The 24,803-nt window shown below is 45.9% G+C and overlaps 1 protein-coding gene across 1 annotated transcript in view; it reads left to right on the forward strand.

Moving 5' to 3' along the window:
• The window catches only part of CDH13 (cadherin 13), a 984,184-nt gene that overhangs the window by 506,772 nt on the left and 452,609 nt on the right, over nt 1–24,803 (forward strand). The window contains exon 5 of the mRNA XM_033128954.1: nt 4,118–4,270. Coding sequence (XP_032984845.1) covers nt 4,118–4,270 — 153 coding nt within the window. The remainder of the gene's footprint in view (nt 1–4,117; nt 4,271–24,803) is intronic.

The following is a 24,803-nucleotide window of genomic DNA, read 5'->3' on the forward strand; positions in this document are numbered from 1 at the left end:
ACACAGAGGACATGCCAGAGACACAGCTGGTGTGCTGGCTACCCCCAAGGGGACCTGGGAAGTTGCTTTACCCAGGTATGCCCCAGGACTCCTGTGTGCTATTGACATGCTCTTCCCAGGGTGTTGGCACCCAGGATCCAAGTTCTTTCTCATCATTAGCTATTTTTTTCCATGCCAACTCAGAGGATGAAGGAAAAACTCCCACTGTGAAAAGAAATATTGAATTACAAAGAATAATAGGAAAGACCAGCTAATTGTACAGCCCTGCTCTTTGGTATAACTGGTATTAACAGCTGCTGAGAGCAGAGACTTGTGGCAGGATTTGTTCTGGCCAGAAGTACGTGGATTTCTTACATTCCATGCCATTAAGTGAAAGGATCACAGCCCCAGGGGCCATAGCCGTGCAGTAACACCTGGAGAATTTTCAGGAGTTTAATATAGTATAACAAGGGCCACCTGGAAACCCACTTGCCGTGCATGGAATAGCTTTGGCATGTGGCGAGGTCCTCCTTGGGCTTGTGGCTATTGCACACCTCCTGTCACCCCAGCTTTGAGAGGCTGAAGTGGGCTGGGGTCCCTCTGAAACCCTACTAGGGACCAAGAGGTGGTGGGCACTTCCTGAATCTAACTTGAGCCAAGACTCCTGTCTTCCCTGGAGAGTCACCTCCACTCCCATGCTTCCCTCTCCAAGGTTCCTCCGAGTCCTGCGATGACTTGGACCCCTGTAGAAATGTTGGACTTGGAGATATACCAACTCCGCTTTACTGGCGTCCTAGGAAACAGGTTTTTAAATGAGCTCCTAATAGTGTTACATGTTTAAAATAGGCCTAGGCAGAAGGTAGCAAACAGACCCAGCCTTCTCTCGTCAGAAGGCTCCAAATGTGGAAACCCCCGCCAGTTGTGGTAAGTGTGGATGGTGTTGAAATCTGTCAGCATCAGTGGTCCTCAAACTTGGGTGTGCATCAGGGGCTTGTTAAAGCACGGATCCCCCAGGCCCACCCCACTGGGTTCTGATTTAGGAGGTTTGGGTGGGGCCCTAGAATTTGCATTTCTGTCAAGTTCCCAGGTGATATCCATTCAGGTTCAGGGAACACATCTTGAGACCTTCATTCTAGGGGGAATGGAGCCCCTCGTCTCCCTGTGCTGGCGGCCCCATAAAGCTCACGAGTCTGGGGACACTGCAGGTGGTGTGGCTGTGGGCATTACTTCAGAGTGGACACAGCTCTGAGGACCAGGAGGCAGGTTCAACAGATACATTAAAAGCCAAGCCTTTCAAAACAGAATTATTGAGAAAGAGAGAAGCTGAGCAGCACTAACCAGAGGTGTTCACAGCAGGAACTTGCTCCTTCCCTGGGGAGTAAGTCGTTTAAATCCAGCAGCCAACGCTAATTAAACAGTCTTCTCTGCAAGGCACTGCTTCTCTGAGGTCAAGTGAGTCCAGCTCTCTGAGAGAGAGCAAGGAAATGACCCAGACCTGACCTTGACAGCAGGAGGAGAATTGCCCCAGGAAAATTGCTGAGCCTAGAATTCAGCTTTCCATGCTGAGTGGCAGGTGGAGAAATGGGGAGGGTGGTGATATTTGCCCCCAAGAGAGCTTTCAGGACCACCTCCTACCATAAATCTACCAGAAGGTCGGGGGTGCTGTACTCCCAACCCTTTCACAACACGGAAGCGTTAAGAAAGGAGAACAGAGCATGGAAGCCTTGTCTTGGCAGGTGCTCACCAGTGGGCCATGTCTGGTAGATAGTTGGGACACATTCTTTGGAAGCATGACAGCTCCAGAGCTCTTGCAGATTTCCCGTGTTCATTTCCCAGGAGATTGTCTTCTAGATTAACATGGCCTTTGGGGGAGGCTCTAACTCTTGGGCGTGCTTAGGGAAGCAAGAGGAAGAGGTTTTAAGCCCCGCGGTAGGAAGGGGAGGGGAGTGACAGTAAACATGGAGGCGACAAAGAAGAGCAGCGTTTGCTCAGCTGTCCCTTCCCATAGTAGGTGTCTCCAGAACACTTCTTTTCTCAAACCAGAGAGGTTTGTGAAGAGGAAATGTGTTCCCTTAGGGGTTTTTTAATAAAATATTATTATGGCTGAGATGATTTTTAGGCCTGGAGGTACAGCCTTACCCGTTACCAACAACAGCATAATTTTGTTATGATTACTATTATTATTGCAATCATTAGCTATGACTTATGGAACCTCTTCTATGTGCCTAGAACTATATTTTTGCACACACCGTCTCACTAACCGCTCACCAACCCTGGGAAATAAATGGTGTTATTCTCATCTTACAGATGAGGGAATGGAGAGCCAGAGAGGCAAAGTACCATGTCCAAGGTCACACGGTTGATCATTGGCCAAGCTAGGACTGGGACAGATGTTTGAACAGTGGTGCTCTTCATTAAACAGATGTTGGCCTTGCTTCCTGCTCTGTACTAGGCACTGTGCCAGCTACTGGATTCAGGGGTGCGCCCAATATGCTGAGGCTGTGGACCTCATGGAGCTTCCAAGCAGGGGGGAGTGCGTCAGGGGAAGAATGGCAGTCAGATTAAATCAAGTCAAGCTGTGACTAATAATTCTTTACAGCAGAAGTTATCACATACCTTAGTTTTTGTCTTGTTTTATTAATAGACGATATTTTCTATTAATCTTAAAATGCAAACAGAGGTTATTGGTATTTCATCAAAACTCTCAGTGTGTTTTAATAAAGAATATTTTTAATCGGAAAAAAAGCTGCTCTATGACACTGTGTCAGGTTCTCACTCCAGGGTCAGTGACAGAGAAACCTTGCCATGAGGGTCATGCTGCATTAGGCACCACTGCCACCTGGTGGCACCCGTTGGAATTGCAGGCTTGGTGGGCACACAAATAGCCCCACAGGAGTGAAGTAGATTCCACTAGACAGCACATTTCCGGGACTGGCCACTCAAACTCTCCAGACAAGGTTGACTAAGCTCCAATAGGTGCCTGTTCATTTGTAAACTGATTACAGCTGGATCCACTTCAGCTTTCTTTGTGTGTTGCAAATATTTATTGTTTTCCTGACTTTTAAATTACTATAATCAAATTAATGCCTGCAGATATCGATGATATAGTGACCTTAAATATAGACGAATCCTGCGGCAAACTCTAAACCTGATTTATGCTAATAATAGCTCTCCCTTTAGTTGGACACCTTTGAATGCCATAAAGAAAACAAAAATAATTTGGTTCCTAATTACCTCTCAACCTCACCTCTACTCAAACCACGCTGGTGACAGTTTCTGGAATTTTCTAGCCTCTCCCTGCCCTGCCTGCTGCCTCTGTCTGACCTGTTCCCTCTGCCTGGAAATACCTTCTTCCGTTTTTATCTTCTGAATTTATTCTTCAAATGTCAAAGCAAGGCTAATAACCTGTTGGGAATTATCTTAAAGTAAATTCAGAAATGACAGTACTCCTTAGCAATGTCTCTAGAGAAATGCAAGTGGGCTCTGAATTCCAGCTTCACCTCTTTAATAGCTGTAACCCTGGCCAGCAGGCTTAATCTCTCTGTGTCTCAGTGGTTTCATCTATTAAATATGAATAATAATGTCCCCTGAACCAGCATTGTTGTGAAGATTTTTTTTTTAAGTGTGTAAAATGCTTCCTCAGCATCGTGCCTGGTACCTGGTCGAAACAATGGGGCAGGTGATGCTGTTGATGGTGAGATATATGTACATATCTGGAACCTCAATCAATGCCTACCCGGTATAGGATTGTTGAATAAATGGTGTTGCTTTTTCCATGGCCTATTTGGTCTAGCCTTCAGGGGGAAAATATATATATATATATATATATATATTTCTTAAGAGTTAAAAATAATATGAGTGTCCAACCTTGAACTTCCTGGAGTTATTTCCCTCCTAGATCCATCACTGTCTGTCACCCCAGTGCTGGTAAGCTTCCCCAGCTATCAGCTGCAAAGATTTGCATATTAGGATGAAAGGTGTTAAGCAATGATGCTATTTTTGGTGACATTACTTTACTCAAGTTCATCTAAACCTTTGTGTTAGCACCTGTGATGAGTGGATTGGTCACTGAGCTATGTTTGTCATGTGCTTTCTCTGTGTGCCAGAGTCTTAAATGTCACTCTCTTTCTCCAACCAGGTAGTCGATAGTGACAGACGGGAGGGATCCAAGTTCCGGCTCACTGGAAAGGGAGTGGATCAAGAGCCTAAAGGAATCTTCAGAATCAATGAGAACACGGGTAGTGTGTCTGTGACACGGCCCTTAGACAGAGAAACGATTGCTACTTATCAGGTGAGTACCCTTCAAATGCCCACCCTGCATGCAGAGCTGTGACTTTCAAAGATTGTTGTTGTTGTTTTTCCCCCCACTGAGCTCATTAATTCTGTGCTTCCTCAAACCCGAGGCTGTACGGCTTTAAGTGTGTCTCTGTGGAAGCTGAGTGACTTTGAACCCCAGCCGGGCAATAGTGGGGGCCCCTGTGTCATCAGTGGAGCCCCCCAGGCCTGTGTGAGACTTTGGGCACTGGCGAATAAAAAGAGGGGTCCTAGGGGGAACTCAGAGGAGGTCAAAACCCTTAGGACAGCTTTGGCTTCCCAGAAATCAGCTTGATAATCAAAAGGAGTAAAAGCTGTAGACACTTGAACGTGATTATTTCAGTTTTAGAAATCTAAGGACCTAAGGAAATAGGGAGAGTTTATACAATGATGTTATAGCGGGACGTGACCTTTAAAATGGAATTAATTGCTAAATATTCAGAAATAGGCGTAGTTAAATTAAAACACAATTTGGAAGGAAGTTTTGGGAACCCATTTAAAATATTTTTTAAGAAGTTGTAGTTATATGGGACTCAGGATAGCAAATAGCAGCAGACACACAAACACATGGCATCTTCATTACAGATCAAGTATCTGCACATATCATGATGGGTGGATGTTTGTGAAGAAGCGTGATGGAGGAAAAAATCAAAGTGTTAATGCTTGTGTTTGGGTGTTATTGATGATTTATTTATTTATTTTACAATGTGCTTAAATTACTTCTATGTGGAAAATAAAAGGCTGTTTGTGACAGGATAGTTTCAGAAATGGATACCCATTCAAGATGCAGAGACCAAAGCAGATTCACCCAGATATGGGGGTGAGCTATATATCTCAGATAAGCTCAATCTGACCCCTTCTCTACTACACCCCCAAAACAGTTTTGTGCTCACAGCCTGTTAGGGACCCAAGCCTCCGAGTGTAGTCGTCTCCTTCTTTGAGCAATGAGATGGAATTGCCCACAATTGTCAGGAAAAGCCCTCCCTGCGATACAGTCCACCAAGCTGGAAGCAGGCACTGTGGGAACGAGGCCCAGCCAACACATCTAGTTCCTGTCAGCATTGCCCTTGGTGTGTGCATTTCTCTGGATTGGGGTCATATATATATATATATATATATATATATATATATATATATATATATATATGAAAAAATAAAAAAATATATATATATATGAAAAAATAAATATATATATATATATATATATATATATATATATATTTTTTTTTTTTTTACTGGCACCAGATTGGGCATCTGTGGTTTTCTTGCTCAAAACACCACCTAAGAGCATCCCAGTTCCCCTTCAACAACACCACTGCCCCTGCCCCCAAACCCTGTGTTCTTCCTTCTCTGCAGACCGAGGGACACTGCATGGAAAAGTCAAGTGCTCTGGCTGGGAAACAGGTCCTCTGCGTCTAGCCCTCTCGGTCACCATGAGCTGTTGGCCTTGGGAAGACCATGTATGCACTGGTCCCCAGCCATACAAGGCAAGGAACACTTGCCTACCTACCCCACTGGATTGCTGTGCGTTTCCAGTGCGGAGAAGCGAGTGTGAGTGTGCTGGAGGCACTCAAGTGCTGGACAAATACAGGGTAGTGGCATGATGGAAGTTTATAGAATCCCCATCCGCCATGCTGAGCAGTGTCCTTGAGGGTCCTGGCAGGACGAGTGTGCCAAACCTCCCTCTCAGAAGTTTTGCCAAAAAGCAGATGCCGTGAGCGTCTGCGGGGGGGAGAGGGGGTGTCTCATCTGTCAGAGATCACCGAAGAGTGAACGGTGGGTCCTTAGCATACGCCCAGAGGGAAATCTGGTTGTTATAGAAAGTATACTTTGGTGCCCTCAGAAATTCCCAATCCACTGGCTTTGACATAACCAGAGGTGAGCTGGCAGTTGTCAGCATCCAGCTGCTGCAGGAAAAGCCAACAGCAGACCAGGGGTAGACGCGCTCTTTCTTCTCTTCTATGCCTGTTATGGGAACAGCCATTCATGGTCAGACACAAGGAACCGAGGAGACAGTAAATTTTATAATTTCATAGCATAGTGACGAAGAATGAGAGCTCTGGGGTAGCCAATTTCTATTCACATCTCAGCAGTGTGGTTTCCCGAGCTGTGTGATCGCAGGCAACCCACTTACCTATCAGGACATGTGATTCTCATCCACGAAGTAGGGAAGTGCTGTCACCTCTAAGGACCATACATGAGGGAATACAATTATTTTTGAAAATGTTTAGTCTAATGCCCAGCCCCTAGCAGTAAATCAGAGTTGCTCTTACTAGTTTTTACCTGAATATTTTTTAATATTTTAGTTACGTTCCCCCAGTTTTTAACACTAGTTTCCAACCTTCGACCATGAGAAGGTTGATATCTACCACAGACTTGGAGTTTTTTGTTCTATCCTGACATGAAGCAAACATCATACCTTTGCTGCCCCTCTTTTAAGTATCAGAGAGAGATTCCTGGATGAGGCAGCGTCTCAAGAACTCCCTGGCGGATTAAAGGGTACAAGATAAACAATAAATAAGCAGATGTCTTCTTGGGAGTGTTCTGTAGCCTGGAAATAGGATGAGCATGAATCAGAGGAAGTGGAAAATGCTGGTTGCCAGGAATGAGAACTGGTGAGGGAGAGGCTGAAAGAAGCCTTTTGGGGATGACCCCATAGGAGCTGTTTGAAGAGCTGAGCAAGAGGTTGGATGTATCCATGGCTAATGAATTCATTCTGTCTGTTGTTTGTGGGAGCCAGAAGTGGCTTGAAAATGAAAGTCACCCTTTTGGGAGTCAGAGAGAGACTTCTGGGCACCATATCCAGGGCCTGCCTTGGTGTGAACGTTCTCCTTAGACAGAGATGCCCTTGATCTCCAGGGACAGTGAGAAATTCCCCTGAGGGAGAGACACCCTGGGGGCAGTCACAAGGGCAGGGAAAAGAACCTGAACACCAGCATTCAAGGATTGCCAGGGAGTGAGGAGAAGGTCACTCTCTCCCTTCGGTCAACCAGGTGGCTTGGATGTTGCCACGGATGCCAGTCGACACTTCTTGAAGGAGTTTCTGAATCCTGAAGTATCCTTTTCCTCTGGCCTCCGCAAAGCTGAATGCACGGCGGTCACACGTGATTGTGCAGGGATTTGATTGCACGAAGGGGGATGGCTGAAGAACGAGGAAGGCCTGACCCAGCCCTCGGTTCACTAACGGAGAACTGCGCTGCCGTACAGGCATGTCTACTGGAAGAGGGCTGCCTCTTTCTAATGTTCACAAAGGCATTGGGCTAAGGTGAAATGAAAACCACATATGTTTGTTGTTAATTTAGGTGATTTTATGTTTATCTAAATGATATCTAGGTTCTAACAGTGATTAAGAACGAGGGCTCTGGGCTTAGAATATTGCTGTTTGACTCTCAGTACGACTGCTAATCGAGCTGTGTGATACTGGGCAACCCACTTACCCTCTCTGATCTTGTGACTCTCATCCATAAAGTGGGGATAGCACTAGTACCACTAAGGATTGTAAAAGATGAAATTATCAGTTTTTGCTAATGAGTTATTGTAAATCAGCTGGTAAAATAGAGCCTCAGCTGTAGCTTGGAGCCTCTCATATTTTTCCTTCAAGCGAAACCATATAGTATCGTAGCAGTTAAAAACATAATTTTGCATGCTGCCACATTGACTGCCTTCAAATCATGGCTGTTATGCACTAGCTGTGGGAACTAGGGCAGGGCGTCTGCCTCAACTTTCTCATCTGTAAAATGGGAATCATAATGCTACTGCTCTCCTAGGATTTTCATGGATTGAATGAGTTAATACATGCCAAGCTTAGAGAGCTGTGCCTGAAACATCGCCTGCACCGTATAATCTTACTACGTGAGTGAGAGGTTAATGATGGGAAAAGCAAAGGAAGGTAAATGAAAACGCCAAGGACTCTTACTTAAGCTGCGGTCCATCTCCAGCATGAACTTTCCTCGAATGATCTTGAGTTCGTTTTATAGTTTCATAATGTACTTCATAGTGTATTAATTGATTGGTCCGTTCATCCTGTCGACATATATTTGATTGAGTACCTGTCAGGGCGAGGAGGCGCCTGCAGAGAGGTGGGGAATATGGTGGGAACCAAGGCACCAGATTCCCTGCTTTCCTGGAGCTTTCATTTCAGTGCCTAGACTTTGTTTCAGAATCAGCTGATTTAAATTCCTCACCAGTGCGTACAGGTGATATGCCCGGAAACTGTGCCTTGTTGCTCGCGTGGCTTGGGTTGCGTGTGGCATCAAGCCACACATGTGCAGTGGAGACAGCGGGTGTTGGGTGGGAATCCTGCAGCCTGGGTCTGAGCCACTCTTCACTGGTCTCAGGGGGGTCCGGTTTCCAATGCCACATTCCCCGCTGCCTCTTGCTCTTCTGTTCAGTCTTTGTCCTTTTTTCTTCATGTCCTCACTGAGGAAGGTCACCTATTGCTCCGTATTTGGTTCCCCGATTTCTAGATTCAGTGAGTCCCCGGCTACGCTCTTGTTCACACACTTTGGACACCAGAGTGTTGCATCACTGGTCCATGTAAGTGCCTATTTAGAAGTAACTTACTCTCTTCGTAGTCTCGTTAGATCCAGGGTGGTCACAACGGTCCTTGTGGTGGGTGGCAAACCTGCTTCTTCAAAGAGCTGAATCCTAAGTCTGCAAGTCCCACATTTCGCTTTCCATTGCACAAGTTTAAAAAGCAGAGAGCATGTGGGTGAATGGGTTTGCCATTATAATTGCTCCAATGTTGTTGTGTATTTTAAAGTTAAATGCTACTCGCACGCAAGTCCATGGTATCGTGTTAACATTTCCCAAATCCAAGAAGAAAGCACCCAGCACTCAGCCTAGGGCATTTGTACGATAAGAAATAATCGGGGATAAGTTTATCCTTGGGCCCCTGGATGTGTATCATTCATTAAAGCTACTGCTTATTGAACACTACAAGGCTGACAGTGTGCTAAGCACTTCCTATACATTCTCTTACTTAATCCAGTCCACACAACAGCCTTAAGAAGTAGGTGGTAACACCATTCCACAGATAAGCAAATAACTGTCAAAGAACTTTTGTCAAGGTCTCCCAGCTGGTGTGTATTGACTCTGGGATCCATATCCATTTATCTCTACCTCCAAAGGCCTGCATTTTCAATCACTAAGAAACACTTCTTCCTGTTTTCCCCCCAACTAGACTCTGACATCTAATCTGCAGATTCCTAGGCTTCTTTCCTAGGACCTCCACTTATTCAAGCTGGGAAGGGGGTTTGACCTGCTGGCTGATTGATCTATTTCTTTTTAAGTACCATCCCATCCCTGACGCACGGCCACCTACCCGCTCTCCCTATCCCAGCTCCCAAAAGGGCTTTCCAAGCTTCTGACCCAAAGTGGCACCTGGCAAAATAATTCAGCTCTTGCAGTATTGGGAGCTGACATATTAATGCAAAGCCTCCTGAAATATTACTCATTATTATGCATTTTGCCAGCATTTGAGTGATTTGTGAACTCTTCCTTGGAATACAGTACTGTAAATGATTCATGAATGACCAAGTTTATGAAATTCTATAAAAATATTAGCAGGTGGTAATGATTCCCTCACACTGTGAATATAATCTGTCGGCTGCAAATTTGTCAATATGGGGGGAGCATGAGTGGAGTGGGAGACAGAGTCTGTTAGGCAGCTGAGGGTTGGTGGAGAGGGTTTGGGCTGGACTCAGCAGTGGATGGGAGGTAAAACAGGAAACAGGGCCATGGCGGTGGGCAGGTGGCACGGGCAAACTTTCACCCTGCTCCATTGTCCAAGGTGGAAGATGCGTCAAGAACTGGGAATGGAAGAAGTAGGTGGGAGAAGAAAGGAGCACTCAGAAGGAGAGTGAGAGAGAGAGAGAGAGAGAGAGAGAGAGAGAGAGAGAGCGAGAGCTAACATTTATTGAGCACCTATTAAATACCCAAGCACTCTCTAGAGTTCTACATACACAAACCTGTGAAATTGCTTTGTTATCTTGTCTTTACCTCTGTGTTAGCTGAGGACCAAAGTGGTGCCCACGTTATATTATTGTTATCAATGCCAGTGTTAACATTTTTTGAACATTTACAATGTGCCAAGGCTCCGTGCTAAGAACCTCGATGATGATCTCATTCAATCTTCATAAAGTGAGCTTAGTACTGTTATCGCTCTCGATTATGGAACTGGTACTTGGAACCACACGTGTTCTTGGCCTCAGAATATGAGCAGGATATCATTGTGTCCTTTTGAGTATTTGTTCACATTTTGGGGGATATTATTTGCTCTCCTCCAAACCAATGACTTGGATAAGTTCGGACTTTGTGGTTGTGTTGCCATAAAATTGGAATATATCTGGCAGACAGAGGGTACATTTCTCCTGTGTTTCCCTTGTGTGGCTCTGCTCCAATTCTTACCCATATGTAGCGCCCAGATGATTTGGCAGGAAATACATCAAGGTGAAAAATGCTGCTGTTATGCAGGAATGTGTGTATCGTAATGTTAGTGAATGTAAAACAATTGAGAGACGTAGATGTACCCAGATTAGAGAGTCATTTAGGTCATTAACCTCTTTATAATAATGTCCATGTTATACATGGACAATGCATGCATTACCTGGATAGAATTGTGCGGACCTTGGTAATATTTGTCCTTGGAATGCTCCCAAGGCCCTCGATTATAGGGACAAGCTACATCCTTCTTCGTCCTCCAGCATGGTCTCCCCCATGGCCATCTTTCCTAGTCAGGATTCTTGGTGATAGTCAACAAAATCCTCTCCAAATAATATACAAAAAAATGTGTTTGCTAAAGGGCACAGATAGCTCATAGGACCCAGTCATCTGGCTCAATCATCTGGCTCCCATGTGACACAACCAGAAACGGTGGTGCTACAGGAAATACCCAGCTGTACATGATACTGTTCTAGTGCAGGGTTCTCAGTCTCAGCATTATTGACATTTGGGGCTGGATAATTCTACATTATGGGGGCTGGCCTGTGTGTTGCCAGGTGGTTTGAGGCACGTTTAACCTTGAAGCACTAGATGCCAGTAGGACCCCAATCCCAAACTTGACAATCAAAATGTCTCCAGAAAGTTCCCATTGTTCCATGGGAGCAAAATTGTTCCAAGCTGGGAATCCCTGTTCTGGAGGTGTCATCACTGCCACCTCTTCCTGTCACTCTGCTCCTACGGTACTCAGAACTGGGTGGTGGCGACTCTGCCTAGAAGCGCCTCTAACACCATGCTTTCCAGAACCTCTGATTCCCAAAGCAGAGCCACTGCCTTCTGTCTGTCACTTCCATCCCCAAGTCTCATGCTGGGATGTCTGCAGGGAAGCACCTATCATATGACAGACTCGAGCTGAGCTAGCATGGGGCCTCATCAGTGACATCAACCATGTCACCAGAGGATTTTATTCCTCTAGACAGTCAGATAGACACGGCTATGTGTGGGCAGGTCGCCAGGCCATGCTCGGGCAAGGGTGGCTTCACACCGATGATCTTGACTTCTGATAAACGTGGCCCCATCCATCAGTAACACACGTGGCCTGGGAAAGTGCCAGAGAACTTGGGTTAAGTTTCAGGCTTTGGCATCAGCCCTACTGAGGTTCGAATGTTGACTCTGCTATCCACACCAAATTGCCATTTTTATAGGAACCACATCAAATTGCCATTTTTGTAGGTGAAAAGGGTGAATATTGGCCATTTCATGGTGTGTCCCAATACTCTGACACCTTTGACGAGGTATCTAATTCTCAGTCTCTGTGTCTTCATCTTGAGAGTGAGAGCGAGATTGCAGTACCATGTACATAGTGGTGGTGTAGTTAGTAAGCGGGATGAATAAGAGAGACGCTCGGCATAATCACTACGTGGAACACACCTCATTGGAGCCATCGCCTCATGTGCCAGCTGTGTCGGTGAAGCTCCCTGCAGGTGAGAAAGAGGCGAGAGCACGTCCTAGGCATCCAGCTAGCGGTTAAACGGTTAGCTGTTGGTATCCCCGTGTGTCATTTCGTAGATGGAATTCGTCTAACTGGGGGGCCCCAGACCAGCTGCATCACCTGGGAGCTTGTTAGACATGCAAATTCTCAGGCTCCCTCTCAGACCTACTGGGTAAAAAACTCTGGCCCCCAATCTGGGTGTTAACAAGCCTCCGAGGTGGTGCTGATGGCCGACTGACAGGTCTCAGAAACGCTCCTCCGTGTTCACATCGCTGCAGCTGGCTCGATTCATTAATTTGCCTCGGCGAAAGTGAACCCGTTCCATTACAGTCCTGCTGGGGTAACACGTTTGTGCCTTAAAGGTGCTTATTTCTGCAGGTGCTCTGGTACTTTGTCTTGAAAGCCCTCTAAATCCAATCTATACTCTTCAAAGCTGCCTTTGTTTTCATTTCGTTAATGGGTCCTGAGAGCTGGGCAAATTTGTCCCAGGCTGCTTTGCTCCATCCTGTCTAGACTTTGGATGTCTGTTAAATGCCATGTTGCTGAGTGTTTGCTTATTTCTCAGAAACCAGCCTTGTAGGCTGGCTATGAAAATGTCTTCAGAAGATTTGAGCTGGTCCCAGGCAGAGACCATTCCTGACAAGAGGAAGCTGCCCCTGGGGTCAGCAGAACCAGCTTTTCGGCCTTATTAGATCTATAACCTTGCGTGTGTTACTTACAGTTCTCAAACTTTGCCGTACATTAAAATCATCTGGGGAGATTTGAAAACCCTCGATGCCCAAGCTGCCTTCTAAACCGATTAAATCAGAATACCTTGGACTAGGACCAAGTATCTGTATGTTTATAAAACTTTCCAGGTGTTTCCACGGTGAAGCCACGTTTGAGGACCACTGAGTTGATGTAACCCATCTATACCCCAGTTTATTCATAACTACGAATGGCACCAACCAGATAGGTCTGTTGTGACTATCAAATGAGATAATACACATAGGAGTTTCTAACACTTAATAGCAGAAAAATCAAAGATCTTATTTCCCCTCAGTCAACTGCTTGACTCTGAGCGACTGTCTGAAGCTAACTACTTGCCGATGCCTCTTTTGACACAAACGCTTAAAAAATTGAAATGCAGAGAATTCAAATTTGATAAACAAATGAATGGGTTGTCTTCTGACTCACTTTAGGAAACAATAATTCAGGATTTGGTCGCAGCCTCTCTGCCCCAGTACCTCCGAGCATCTCCATCTGACTCTTTCCAGTTCGGCTCTTCGCGTTTCCAGGCACTTCATTTTGCAACCTGGCCTTATCTGCCAGGTGCAGCTGGTGAAACTGAGGCATGAAGAAGTGCAACGACATTGCTGAGACAACCGCATACCTGGATTAGACCGCTGAGGTGCTCCTGACTGATTATTTATTTGGTCCACTAAGCAAAACTGCTTCCTCACTCCGGTCTATGGAAACATACTTTTCTAAACTTCATTAGCTTAGAAGAGGTTCAACTTGAATCTTGGCAGCGGGGAGAAGCCTGCATCCCTCCCTCAGCTCTCTCCTCCCCACACTGGGCCTTGCATCTGAGGCAGCTGCCTCACAGGCTGGGCCTACCACAAATTCGTGGAATGAAGGAATGTGTGATGATCGATTTTTCCTTTTCTTTTGCTTTAGTTATCTAACTACAACAAAATCTACTTCAACATGACTGCTTTTTCTAATGACCTGGAAGCATTTTCCCCCCACGGTGGTGAAGAGTCACGATACATCAGAACCACAAGAGCCTTTAGCCCTATTATATCTAATTCGCTAAATTTACAAATAAGAGCATGTTAAAGAATTGGCCGATGACTGTAACTCCCAGTCCTGAAAATATATTGGTTGATATTTTGTTATTCCTCGATAATGAGTATCGTGGCCAAGTCCTCAGGGACCAGATCCTGCAAGCACAAATAAGACATCCATTCCTAGCTCCTGCCACTCACTCTTCAATTATTTGCATTCCATGATAGGCATAAATATTGTTTTTTTGTTTTATTTGGTAAAAATGATCAGGGGAGGGAAGAGAAGGGGCATGGACTTGGAGGAAAGAGGAGCAGAAGAGAAGGTAGAAGGAGGTGGTCCTCCTGCTCTTGTGGGTTTGACATTCTTGGGTGAGAGGGCAGAAAATGATGAAAATTATTTTTTTGGAGATACTGTGCAAAATTGGATGTGAGTACCAAAAAAGCTAATTAAACCAATCACAAAATGCTGGATAGAGTCTAGGTTCAAGGACTATGGTTGTGAGGCCAAGTGCCAAAGGGTGATGCAATTGGAAGACACGCCCTCTCCCCACCCAGAGACTCCTGCAGCACTTTGGCAAGAGAAGGATTGATAATTAGGGCGTGGGTCACCACGGTGAAGGTCTCTGAGTGGCCCAGACACGGAGGAAGATGCTGACATGATCAGGCGGCCCTTGTGAAGGCAGCTTTGGCCTTCCCAGGAGATACCTGGGGAATAATGTCATAATGGGGACTGAGTTCCCCTTGAGCAGATCAGAACCCTGAGTCCCTATGATGGGGTATAAATGTTACCCATGTCCTCATCTGAGGCTGGGGAGCCGCTGACCTCTGAGTTGCCCATCTCAATTCTGGCCAGCCCACTGCTTAATGTTTACGTGGAGCAGACCACTTTGCTACTATACATTTGAAACCGGGAGAATCTGTAGGCAAACTCCCAGGATAAAAAGCAAAGCAGGGAGAAGCATGCTCTTTTGCCAGCTGAGCCTTCTCTTCCAGCCAAGAAAACGAGAGGGAAATGGGAAAGCACTAGGGAGAGGCAACTTGGGACCACCAAAATGAGGTGTACGCATCAGGGCCAGCACACACCCAGCAACCCCGTCAGGCAGGATTCAGAACAACCACAAGTTTGGTTGAATCAGAAGACATTGATGGGACGCCTAACTCGTGCTAGCCACCATGTCAAGGTTCAGTGAATAACCATCAAGGTCTTGCTTCCTAGAACTCTGGTCATAGACAAAACATTAGTGAGTACATAACACGTCAGGTCATAGACAAACATTAGTGAGTACATAACACGTCAGGTGGTTATAAGTGCTGGGAATAAAAATAAAGCAGATTAAAACTACAGCGAGTGACAGGAGGGGCTTTGTGGTCCAGGCAAGCCTCGATGAGAGATGGCATTTGAGGGTGCGCCTATTAGGAAATCTGAAGACAGGAGTGCCGTCCTTCTCTCTTAGGTGTCCTTGACATCACGGGTACTCAACCAGGGTGACTGTGCCTTCCAGAGGACATCTGGCAAGGTCCGGAGACAGTTTTGGTTGTCACAACTGGAGGGAGTGGTGCTACTGGCATCTAGTGGGTCAGGGCCAGAGATGTTACTCAGTATCCTACAGTGCTCACAGGACAAACCCCATATGTCATGCTGGCGTTTTAGAGGATCTGAAAATACAGCACGGATTGTTCACTCAAATATCTGTCTGGCTTGAACAAAAGGTCTGTGTTCACTTCCGGGGCACCACAGCAAGATGTACTGTCCCCGTCCTTGTAAAGCTCATGATCTAGCAGGGGACAGTGATTTGTCACAAGACAGCTACCCACCATGGAGAAAGGTAGGGCCAAGAACAGCTTTCCAGAGGATAAGACATCAAAGCAAGTGCTCAGGAATGAGGAGGAGTTAGCCAGGGGACAGGGAAGGGGACAGAGCAGGAGTGTTCCAGGGAGAAGGAACAGAAGAAAGCGCTTAAGACACTTCCAGAGAAGGAGAATAGTGAGGCTCATGCAGGAGACAGGCAATGAACTCCACCAGCAAGGGAGCCTGGACCCATGTGCCAAGGAATGAGCTCAGACACAGTACTCTTTGAGATGGACAGATGTTAGAGGATTTGATCAGACTTGGAGTGACATGATCAGATTTGGATTTTTGTACAGGCTGCCCTGGCTGTCAGCAGAAGACAGAGGACACGTGAGAGGTAGCGAGTCTTATCTTTGGATCTCTGAAGCCAGAGTGCCACATATCAGATAAATGGCATTCGCACCCAGGAAGACCTGGGAGATGAATCCAAATTTATAATGAAGATATAAAATGTTCTTCAGGATGAGATGAGTAGCAGAAATCTGGGGGCCAGGACCTGCCAGGCCTTGCAGGGTAGGGTAAGGAGTTTCGATTTTATTCTAAGGAAGCCAAGGAGGGTTTTCAGCAAGGGAGTTACATCCAATTTGCATTTCAGGAAGATAAGATTTATGTGAGCAAGTCAACAATAACATTCAAATTGCCATGAAATGGAAATGAATTCAAAAATGCTTCCATTTGTTGAGAACCCAGTACCTACCAAGCACTGGGGGAAAGAGATAAAAGATAAAGCCCTGCCTTCCCTAAGCTCAGGCTTAACGTACCCTTCCAGACAGAGAAAAACAGAAAACCTTTTATTCTAAATTCATGTGTGGGAGAGGGGTGGGCTGCTTTCTGTGTTGCCTGTTCTTCCCATTTAGTTTGACTCAATCTCCAGGCCAAGCGAACAATTTCTGTTAAAATTCCAAGCTTTTAGTTCTTTCTTCTCTAGGGGTTTATCGGTAGGCTATCTCAAAATTATTTATTAAACACAGTTGGCCAGAGCTGTTAGCTGTTGATTCATTTGATTGGCATCTGTTTTAAGATCTTTATTATGAAGAAGGCTTATCTTTTTCTTGCAATAAGGCATTAGGTGCCAAAAGATCATTTCTATGTTGTTTTTCTTTCTTCTGAAGATGCAGAAGTTTGCATAATGGGCTCTTTTAAGCAAAGTCCATCTTTTCTGGTACCATGATGGAAAGAATACATGCTCTCTGAAAAGGACTTAATTGTGCCCTGTCACTTGTGGATGCTCATTCCCTGCCTGCATTGGGGGTCAAACTGAACCTTGCTCAATGCGCCAGACCAGGTACCCCGAAAGTGGAACAAAGTGAAAGCCATCATTAAGTGATGGCTTAGCATGTCAGACAGCATTAACGGGATCCAAGACCGCTGATGATGTTTGACAGACGACAGGAGAGCCCTGTGCTCTTTCAAAGCTGCTCATACCCTCCTGGCTTGGGGTGCGCACTGTTGATCATGAACTCCTGGGGGATGATAGCCCAGGTAAAGGTGGTAGGTCGGAGGTGGAGGTCTTGGCCAGCTGGTCATTATGGCTCAGAAAACTGGGTAACTGGCATTTCACAGTTAACTGTGAATGTGTTTTCTATTCTTTTTGAGTTTTTAAGGCAGAGTTTCATCATGAACTCTACACACACTACAACAGCAGAGCTGAAGAGCTGCGACAGAGTAGGGCCCACAAAGCTCCCTGCCACTTTACAGAACGAGGGTGCGGACCCCTGGACTCGATGGGCCCTCACATCCCTCAGGGACTGGCAGCTCCACCAGCCTTCGATGACCTGACTTTAAGAGTTTTTTGAGATCATCGTCAGTCCCAACGGGGAGCTTGTAAATTTCACGTTTTTCTGGAGATTTCAGAGGAAAGGCTAAATGAGTGTCGCCTTTCTGTGATGGCAATGCTGTCGGGCCCAGAGGTGGGTTAAGTCCGTGCTGGGACAGGCTCCCCAGAGGCATTTCCATAAAAGCCTGCGGCCAACACACATTTCCAGATCAAGGGCAATGGCTGCCCAAGTTCACGTGCAAGCTGCTTCCTGAGTAAGTGAAACAGCAGTTGGGGAAAGGCTTTGCAAAGGGGGAAGGACGGCAGACGTAGCCTGTGGGATCAAGGTTGCCGTTGCTTCTCTTTCTCAGTGTTTCCCCCTTCAGAGCATCGCTCAGAGAGCTGGGTGCACAGGAGCTGTCCCGCCGGTGGGCCACGGGGCCTCTTCCTCTGAGTCACACAAGACGCTGCTGATGAAAATGCTCTGTGGGTTTTGCTCAGTTCTCACTAATCCTTACGGTGACTCGGTGAGTTAGGTGCCTTTGTTAGTGTCCTTTTTCTGCCAGAGCAAATGACCACGAGCTTGGCAGTTTACAACAACACAGATTTGTTACCTCATAGTTCTGGAGGCCAGAAGTCAACTCTGGGTCTCCCTGAGCTAAAATCAAGGTGTGAGCGGGAAGCGCGGGTTCCTTCTGGAAGCCTTGGGGAGCATCATTTCCTTGCCTTTTCCAGCCTCTAGAGGTCACCGGCATTCCTTGTCTCGTGGCCTCTTCTCTGTCTTCAAAGCCAGCCGTGGAGAGTTGGCGTCAACATGGACACTGACGTCTTCTGGTTCTCTCTCCCCACACCTTTCCCACCTTTAGGGACTCTATGATTGCATGGATAATCCTCTGATTTTAAAGTCAGCTGATTAGCAACCTGAATCTCCTTAGCCATGAGATCTGACATATTCACAGGCATTAGGCATTGCGATGTGGATATGTGTGGAGGCCATTATGCTGCCTAACACCATACCCCCTTTTATAGATGAGGGACGGGACAGAGCAGATTATACAAGGTCACACAGCTGCTAATTGATGCATGATCTTAACCTTTGGCACCAGCTACGGTCACCTGTAAACGCTACAGATAATCGTATCATCAGCATTGTAAGCAAGGGGCTCTCCTCTTGTGTCGGCTGCAAACAGGGTGCTGCCTGGAGGGAGAAGTGACTCTCAGCAGACCCTCAGCGGTGTTCTCTGAAGGGCTGGAGGCCATTTGTCGTCTCGCCTCTCTGCTGTGTTTTCCTACCGAAGCACCAATGTCCAGGCCTCTTTCACATTTTCCTCATTTCTCTTAAGAGTCATCTTGACGATCATTTCCTTCAGGCCAAGTGAGAAGCAGGGAATGATTGGACACTTGATTTTCGTTTGTGTTTGGAACAATCTCAGACTCAGAACTCCTTTGGCTCCATCACTTAGCGTGAGGTGAGTCCCGCTCTGAGGCCCTCTTACCTGCTGGAGAGGCAGTGGGACTGGATGGAGCACTGATTACTCAGCCTAGGTAGGCAGGTCCCAGCACCCCTGGGCCTGACCCTGACCTGGTCTTCACTTCAGAGGAAAGCACCCAGACATCGGACCCAGGCAGCTCCCAGGCCAGTTTCCTGCCTCCGTGCAATTTACACAAAATAGCAACAGCCACACTTGAGTATAAACTGACCGTGTCGGGCTCAGATCAAGTGCGTTTCCTGGGCGACCTCTTCTCACGTAAGTGCCCACAGGCATGTCAGGCACTCTTTTCTGGGCACAAGGGATTTGAGAATGAACAGAACACATTTCTGCCCCCCTCAGGAGCTTATCCTCCTAAGAACTTTGAAGGGACAGGTTGTTTATGTGCATGTTTTCATTTGGAGAAATGAAGCTTCAGGAAGCGTCAAGAAGCAGGTTCAGCCAGTAGGTGGAAGCGCCAAGTGACAAACGCGCTTACTCCCTCACCAGGGACCAGGCTGCACACCTCATTTAAATGCTTAGTTTGCTCACTGCAAACCAGTGGCTCTCCGTTGGGAATGACGTTGGCCCCCAGGAGGCAGTCGGTGATACCCGCATACATGTTTGGTTGTCACAACCCAACCAAAGGAGAGATGCTACTAGCCTCTGGGGAATGGAGGCCAGGGGTGCTGCTAAGCATCCTACAATTCACAGGACAGCCGCCCCACCACGAAGACTGAGCCAGCCCCAAATGCTAATGGTGCCGCCGCCCAGAAACCCTGGTGTAAGTGAGAAGAACAAAACCCACGCCGTGTGCTCAAACATGGGAACCTTCCATCTAAGCAAGTCACGTCTTCGCCATCCAGACTTCGTTTGAGCAGAATCTTGGCATGCGGGAGCTCCACCTGGCTAGAGATCCCCCCTTAATTACGAGAAGCAACCAGTAAGACAGCGCTAGCAGAACTCACCAATGCTCATTTTTTATTGTGTGGTGTTTTTCTTTTTTTTTTGTTTTTGCCCTCGTCGCAGAAGACAAATTCCATTTCCTTACTCCTGAGGGAAAACTAATTCCAGCAAAGGCCATTTGTCTTTGGTACCTAAGATTTAGATAATTTACTGCAAGTTTATTTTTATTGAAAATTATGTAGATATTATTCAGAAACACAATTTCCAACTATACGGCACATTTAAGCAGATTATATTTTAAGTGTTTATACATATATATATATATGTGATATATGCTGGAATGTGCATTTCTCAGAGATTCAGAGATACTGGGTTCTTTTGTTGTTGTTTTCTTTTGTTTTTTATGAGTCTCTGCCTTTGAGATCCTCCAACTTGTTTGCAAGAAGTATTGAAAGATTCAGGTGTTTTCCAAATGGATATTATGTTACGTTATGAGTTGTTACCATTTAACTGCAATTTAAACTCATGACATTTTATATAGCTTATATGATTAATTCAGAAATAATTTGCATTTAAATGCATTTAAGATATTTAACTTGTGATTTCAAATGTACCTATTTTAAGCCTAGCAGAAACGCTCCAATCTCTATAGTGTGTGAACCCCCTCCCCCCAAGTCACGTGGACCTGAAAAGGATTCAGGTATTAATATAGAATAGCTTTTTCAAACTCTTTCTGAGAAACTTAAGAACTGAGGGATGCTCCTTAACACACACACACACACACACACACACACACACACACACACGAGTTCTGTGCTCCCCTGGGGGCATTTGGGAAACAATGAAAGTTTGGGAAACATTGAAAACTGTAATTGCTTCTTTAAAATTCACAATGCGCGTTTGACACAATAAAGATAGTTTAAAGACCTGGGTTGAGATGTCTGGTTAAGCCAGCATATTCCACACTTTTAAAAACCAAACCTTTTACCAATGTTCTCCTGTAATGACTATTAACCATTATATAGAAATCACACTTTAGATATGGTGAGAAAAAATTGCATTAATGAGAAAGAAAGAAACAGGGTGGAGCCCAGTGGGTCCCAGCATGGCTTCCTGAGATGCTGCATAGTCAGTCGTTCTGGAAAGACTGTTCTGGAGACAGTGGGGCATTGACTTCCTCCATTAATGTTGTCAAAAGTAGGTTCCTCCCACTTACATTAGTTGTTTCAACTAATCAAGAGATAAGGGAGCTTTCTGATCTCCTCACCTTCTCCCTCATCCCCACTCCCCTCCCATCTAGCAACCCTCAGTTTTTCCTCTATATTTCTGGGACTGTTTCCGATTAGTTTGCTCATTTATTCTATTCTTTAGATTCCACACATAAGTGAGATCATATGGTATTTGTCTTTCTCCGTCTGACTTATTTCACTTAGCATACTGTTCTCTAGATCCATCGATATCATTGCAAATGGTAAGATTTCACTCTTCTTTATGGCCAAGTAATACTCCATTGTATAAATGTACCAGTTTCTTAATCCAGTTAAAGCTGAATAATACTGAATATCAAATATATATATATATATATATAAACATATATATATATATATGCACAAGATGTGGAGTACAGCATAGGGAATAGTCAACAGAATTAAAACTGCTATATACAATGTCAGAGGTGTAGCAGATTGGGGGAGGGTGTTATCACTTTGTGAGGGGTGTAAACATCTATTACATTGCTTTGTACACACACACACACACACACACACACAAAAGGTCAGGGAGTCCTGAACTGATGAATGGATAAATAGATGTGTTCTATCTGTACAGTGGGATAGTGGACCATGCTACCATGCTACAGTGTGGATGAACTTGGGAAACAGTATGCTGAGTGAAGCAAGCCAGACACAAACGGTGACGTATTGTATGGATGCATTGATGTAAAATGTCTAGAATAGGTAAATTTATAGGAGCACAAAGGAGGTTACCGGTTGCCAGGGGCTGGGGGAATAGAGAACGGGGAGTGACTACTAATGGGACGTGACTTCCTTTGGGGATGAGGAAAACATGTTGGAACTAGATAAAGGTGGTGGTTGTACAACCATGTGAGGCACTAAATGTCACTGAATTGTTCACTTTAAAATGGTTCGTTTTATGTTATGTGAATTCAGCCTCTGTTTTATAACAGTCATGCAAAATAACTAGTGAAGGAGGCGAGAGTGACAGGCCCGGAAACCCCAGGTGTCAGGACGAGGAGGGAGGGCAGGGCCAGGTGGGATGGTGACAGCCAGGGCGGGCTGCCTGCACACACTCCAGGGCAGCATGGGCAGCTTGTCCACATCTGACACCGATCTGAGGAAATTCTAGCCCAGAGAGATGGTCATTCGGTACCCAAGCGTGTCCGCTGAGAGAAGGCCGAGAGCAGCGCCTGCACACCGCAGTGGAAAGCTGACCGGGGCCCCACGTGTATCAGTGACCCTCGCCTGATGACCCACACTGATGGCTTTGTTCCTGAGGCAGAGGGAAGTGATTAGGAAGCTAAGGAAGCTGGATGTCAGGCCTCTTTAATTGTAGCAGCCCCTTCTGAAGTCCTGTTCCCAATGTCATATTGTGACTTTTATTCTTCGGATAAAGGAGGACCCCCAAATTGTGATACTCTTCAGCTTCCCCACCACCTGTACCACCCGCCATGACCTAGCCTCGTGGAGGTAGACTGAAGAACCACCCCACTTCTATTCTGACATCGTTAAACGCCGCATTCATTCATGTCTCCGATAAGCCAGGCACTTCATGTATCGGAGAAGGACTAAACCAGTGTGAGCCAACAGAAATTTCTGCAGTGAAGGCAATGCTCTCTGTCTGGGGATAGTCCAGTATGGTAGCTTTTGAGCACTGGAATTATGGCTGGTGCAACTATGGAACTGAATTGTTTTACTTGATGTAACTTTAGTTCGATCTCATTTAAATACAGGGCTGGTGGCTATTGTTTTGGAAAGTGCAGGTCTAGGAAGTCAAGGATGAAAGTGCCATCTTTAGCCTCACACAGGTCTATGTGAGGTCTAGCCTCAAAACATCCAGGTCTATGTTTTCATGTTAGCTTTACCCATCACCAGCTATATACTTTGGGGCTAGTTGCTTAATCTGTATGCCTTAGTTCCCATATCTGTAAAAAGGGAGAAATGGGAGGACCGACAGCCTAGAGCTGTTGTTCAGATGAAATGAGATACCGCATGTCGTGTGCACAGAACTGGGCAGCTAACAAGTGCTTCAGTAAATACTGAGTGTGCCTTGTGATGTTGGTAATTCATCTCTGCCTTCCATGGTGGTGCTTTAAAGAAATGAGGCTGAGAGCAGAGGAGTAACTGCCTGAGGTTGTGTAACCAGAGGCGGTAGAATGGGAATCCATCCCTGGGTTCCAATGTCCAAGTTCACCGGCTTGCTGATGCGCTGTGGTCCCTTCCTTTGGCGTCCTGGGCACGAAGTTCATCTCCACCTGGAGAATGAGATGGGGACCAAGGAATGGGTCCTGTTTTTCCCCATAAGCTTGTCCATTAAGTCTGAGCTGCTCTGTTCTTTGCTGAGAGGGGATTCCTACAGGAGTTGAAATCCTAGTGAAAACACATGAGTGTACGAGTGAGTTTCCAGCTCCACAGCAGTCTTTGTTTCTTGCCTCAGGTTGGTTCTAGGTAGATTCAGGGCTGGACTAGCAGAGAAGACCCTGGATTCTGTCGTGTCAGCCACATGAAGGTTTGGGTTGGGTGAACTCTTCCAGACACACTGTTTATTCAACCAGTCTCGATTCATGTCTTAAGACAAGGAACATCCCCCTTTTGAATGCGTTTTTCTTCTTTCTATATAAAGTTGTCTCAAAGTCATAGAGAAATAGGCCCTCCTAGATAGAGGAAGGCAGTGTCCTTTTGTTCTGACTGTGGACGTACAGAACACGTACATCCTGTCAGCCTCACCTGTGGGCGAAGAGCAGAGTTGGGGCTTGGAGTGCATAATTTCTTCAGGTCTGAGAGGTGAATCAACCATTGCAAAATGCCCTGTGTGCTAGCATCCCGGTGGCTTTCTCAAGGAAAGCTTCAGAAGCCAAGAATTGGTGCTAGTCTGGGGGCTAACGCCTCGCTTCCCACTCTAAATACAGAACCTGTCTTGTCACACTGGCTGTTGAACTGCCCTGCCCATGTTGTTCTTAAAAGAAATAGAGTGACGTTTCATTAAGGTGAGGGATCAGCCGTCGTTCAGGGATAAGTTATCACTGCAGAGGGAGAGCAGCAAGGTTAGCTCTTCAAGTCGGAAATAAAAAAGATGAATGGGAGGAGGAAATGAAGTTGGTGCTTTACTGCCTGGATGCTTTGCCACCAGTGCACAAGGGGAGAGAGGAAAGCCCTTTCCAAACACCGACTGTATACAAAAGGCAATGAATATTTTTTCATCTGCAAAGGGTCCACTTGTCATGGTAAGATTTGCATGTCTCTCTCCAACACCATGACCCCAGAATGGTCTTATTTTGTGACCCATCAAGCTGGGGCCCTCATGCTGGCTAAGTCTCAGCAGCTGCACATGACTGTAAACCTTCCCCAAAGGTTCTGGGGTTCCCAGCATGTCAAGAAGACAGAAAGGCACGTCATAATTTGAGTCCACCTGCTTCCTGGGACTGAGTTCGTTTATTTGAAGTGTACTTATCTTTTTCACCTGCCCCACTCATTCACACGTTCATACACTTGTGAATTCAATAGATGACTATTCAGCTCCTACTACCTGTCAGATACTATTCAGGGGACTAAGCAGTGACCCAGAGTTCCAGCTCTCGCAGAACTTACAGCAGGAG

This window comes from Rhinolophus ferrumequinum, chromosome 15, assembly GCF_004115265.2.
Source record: "Rhinolophus ferrumequinum isolate MPI-CBG mRhiFer1 chromosome 15, mRhiFer1_v1.p, whole genome shotgun sequence".
Lineage (NCBI taxonomy): Eukaryota > Metazoa > Chordata > Mammalia > Chiroptera > Rhinolophidae > Rhinolophus > Rhinolophus ferrumequinum.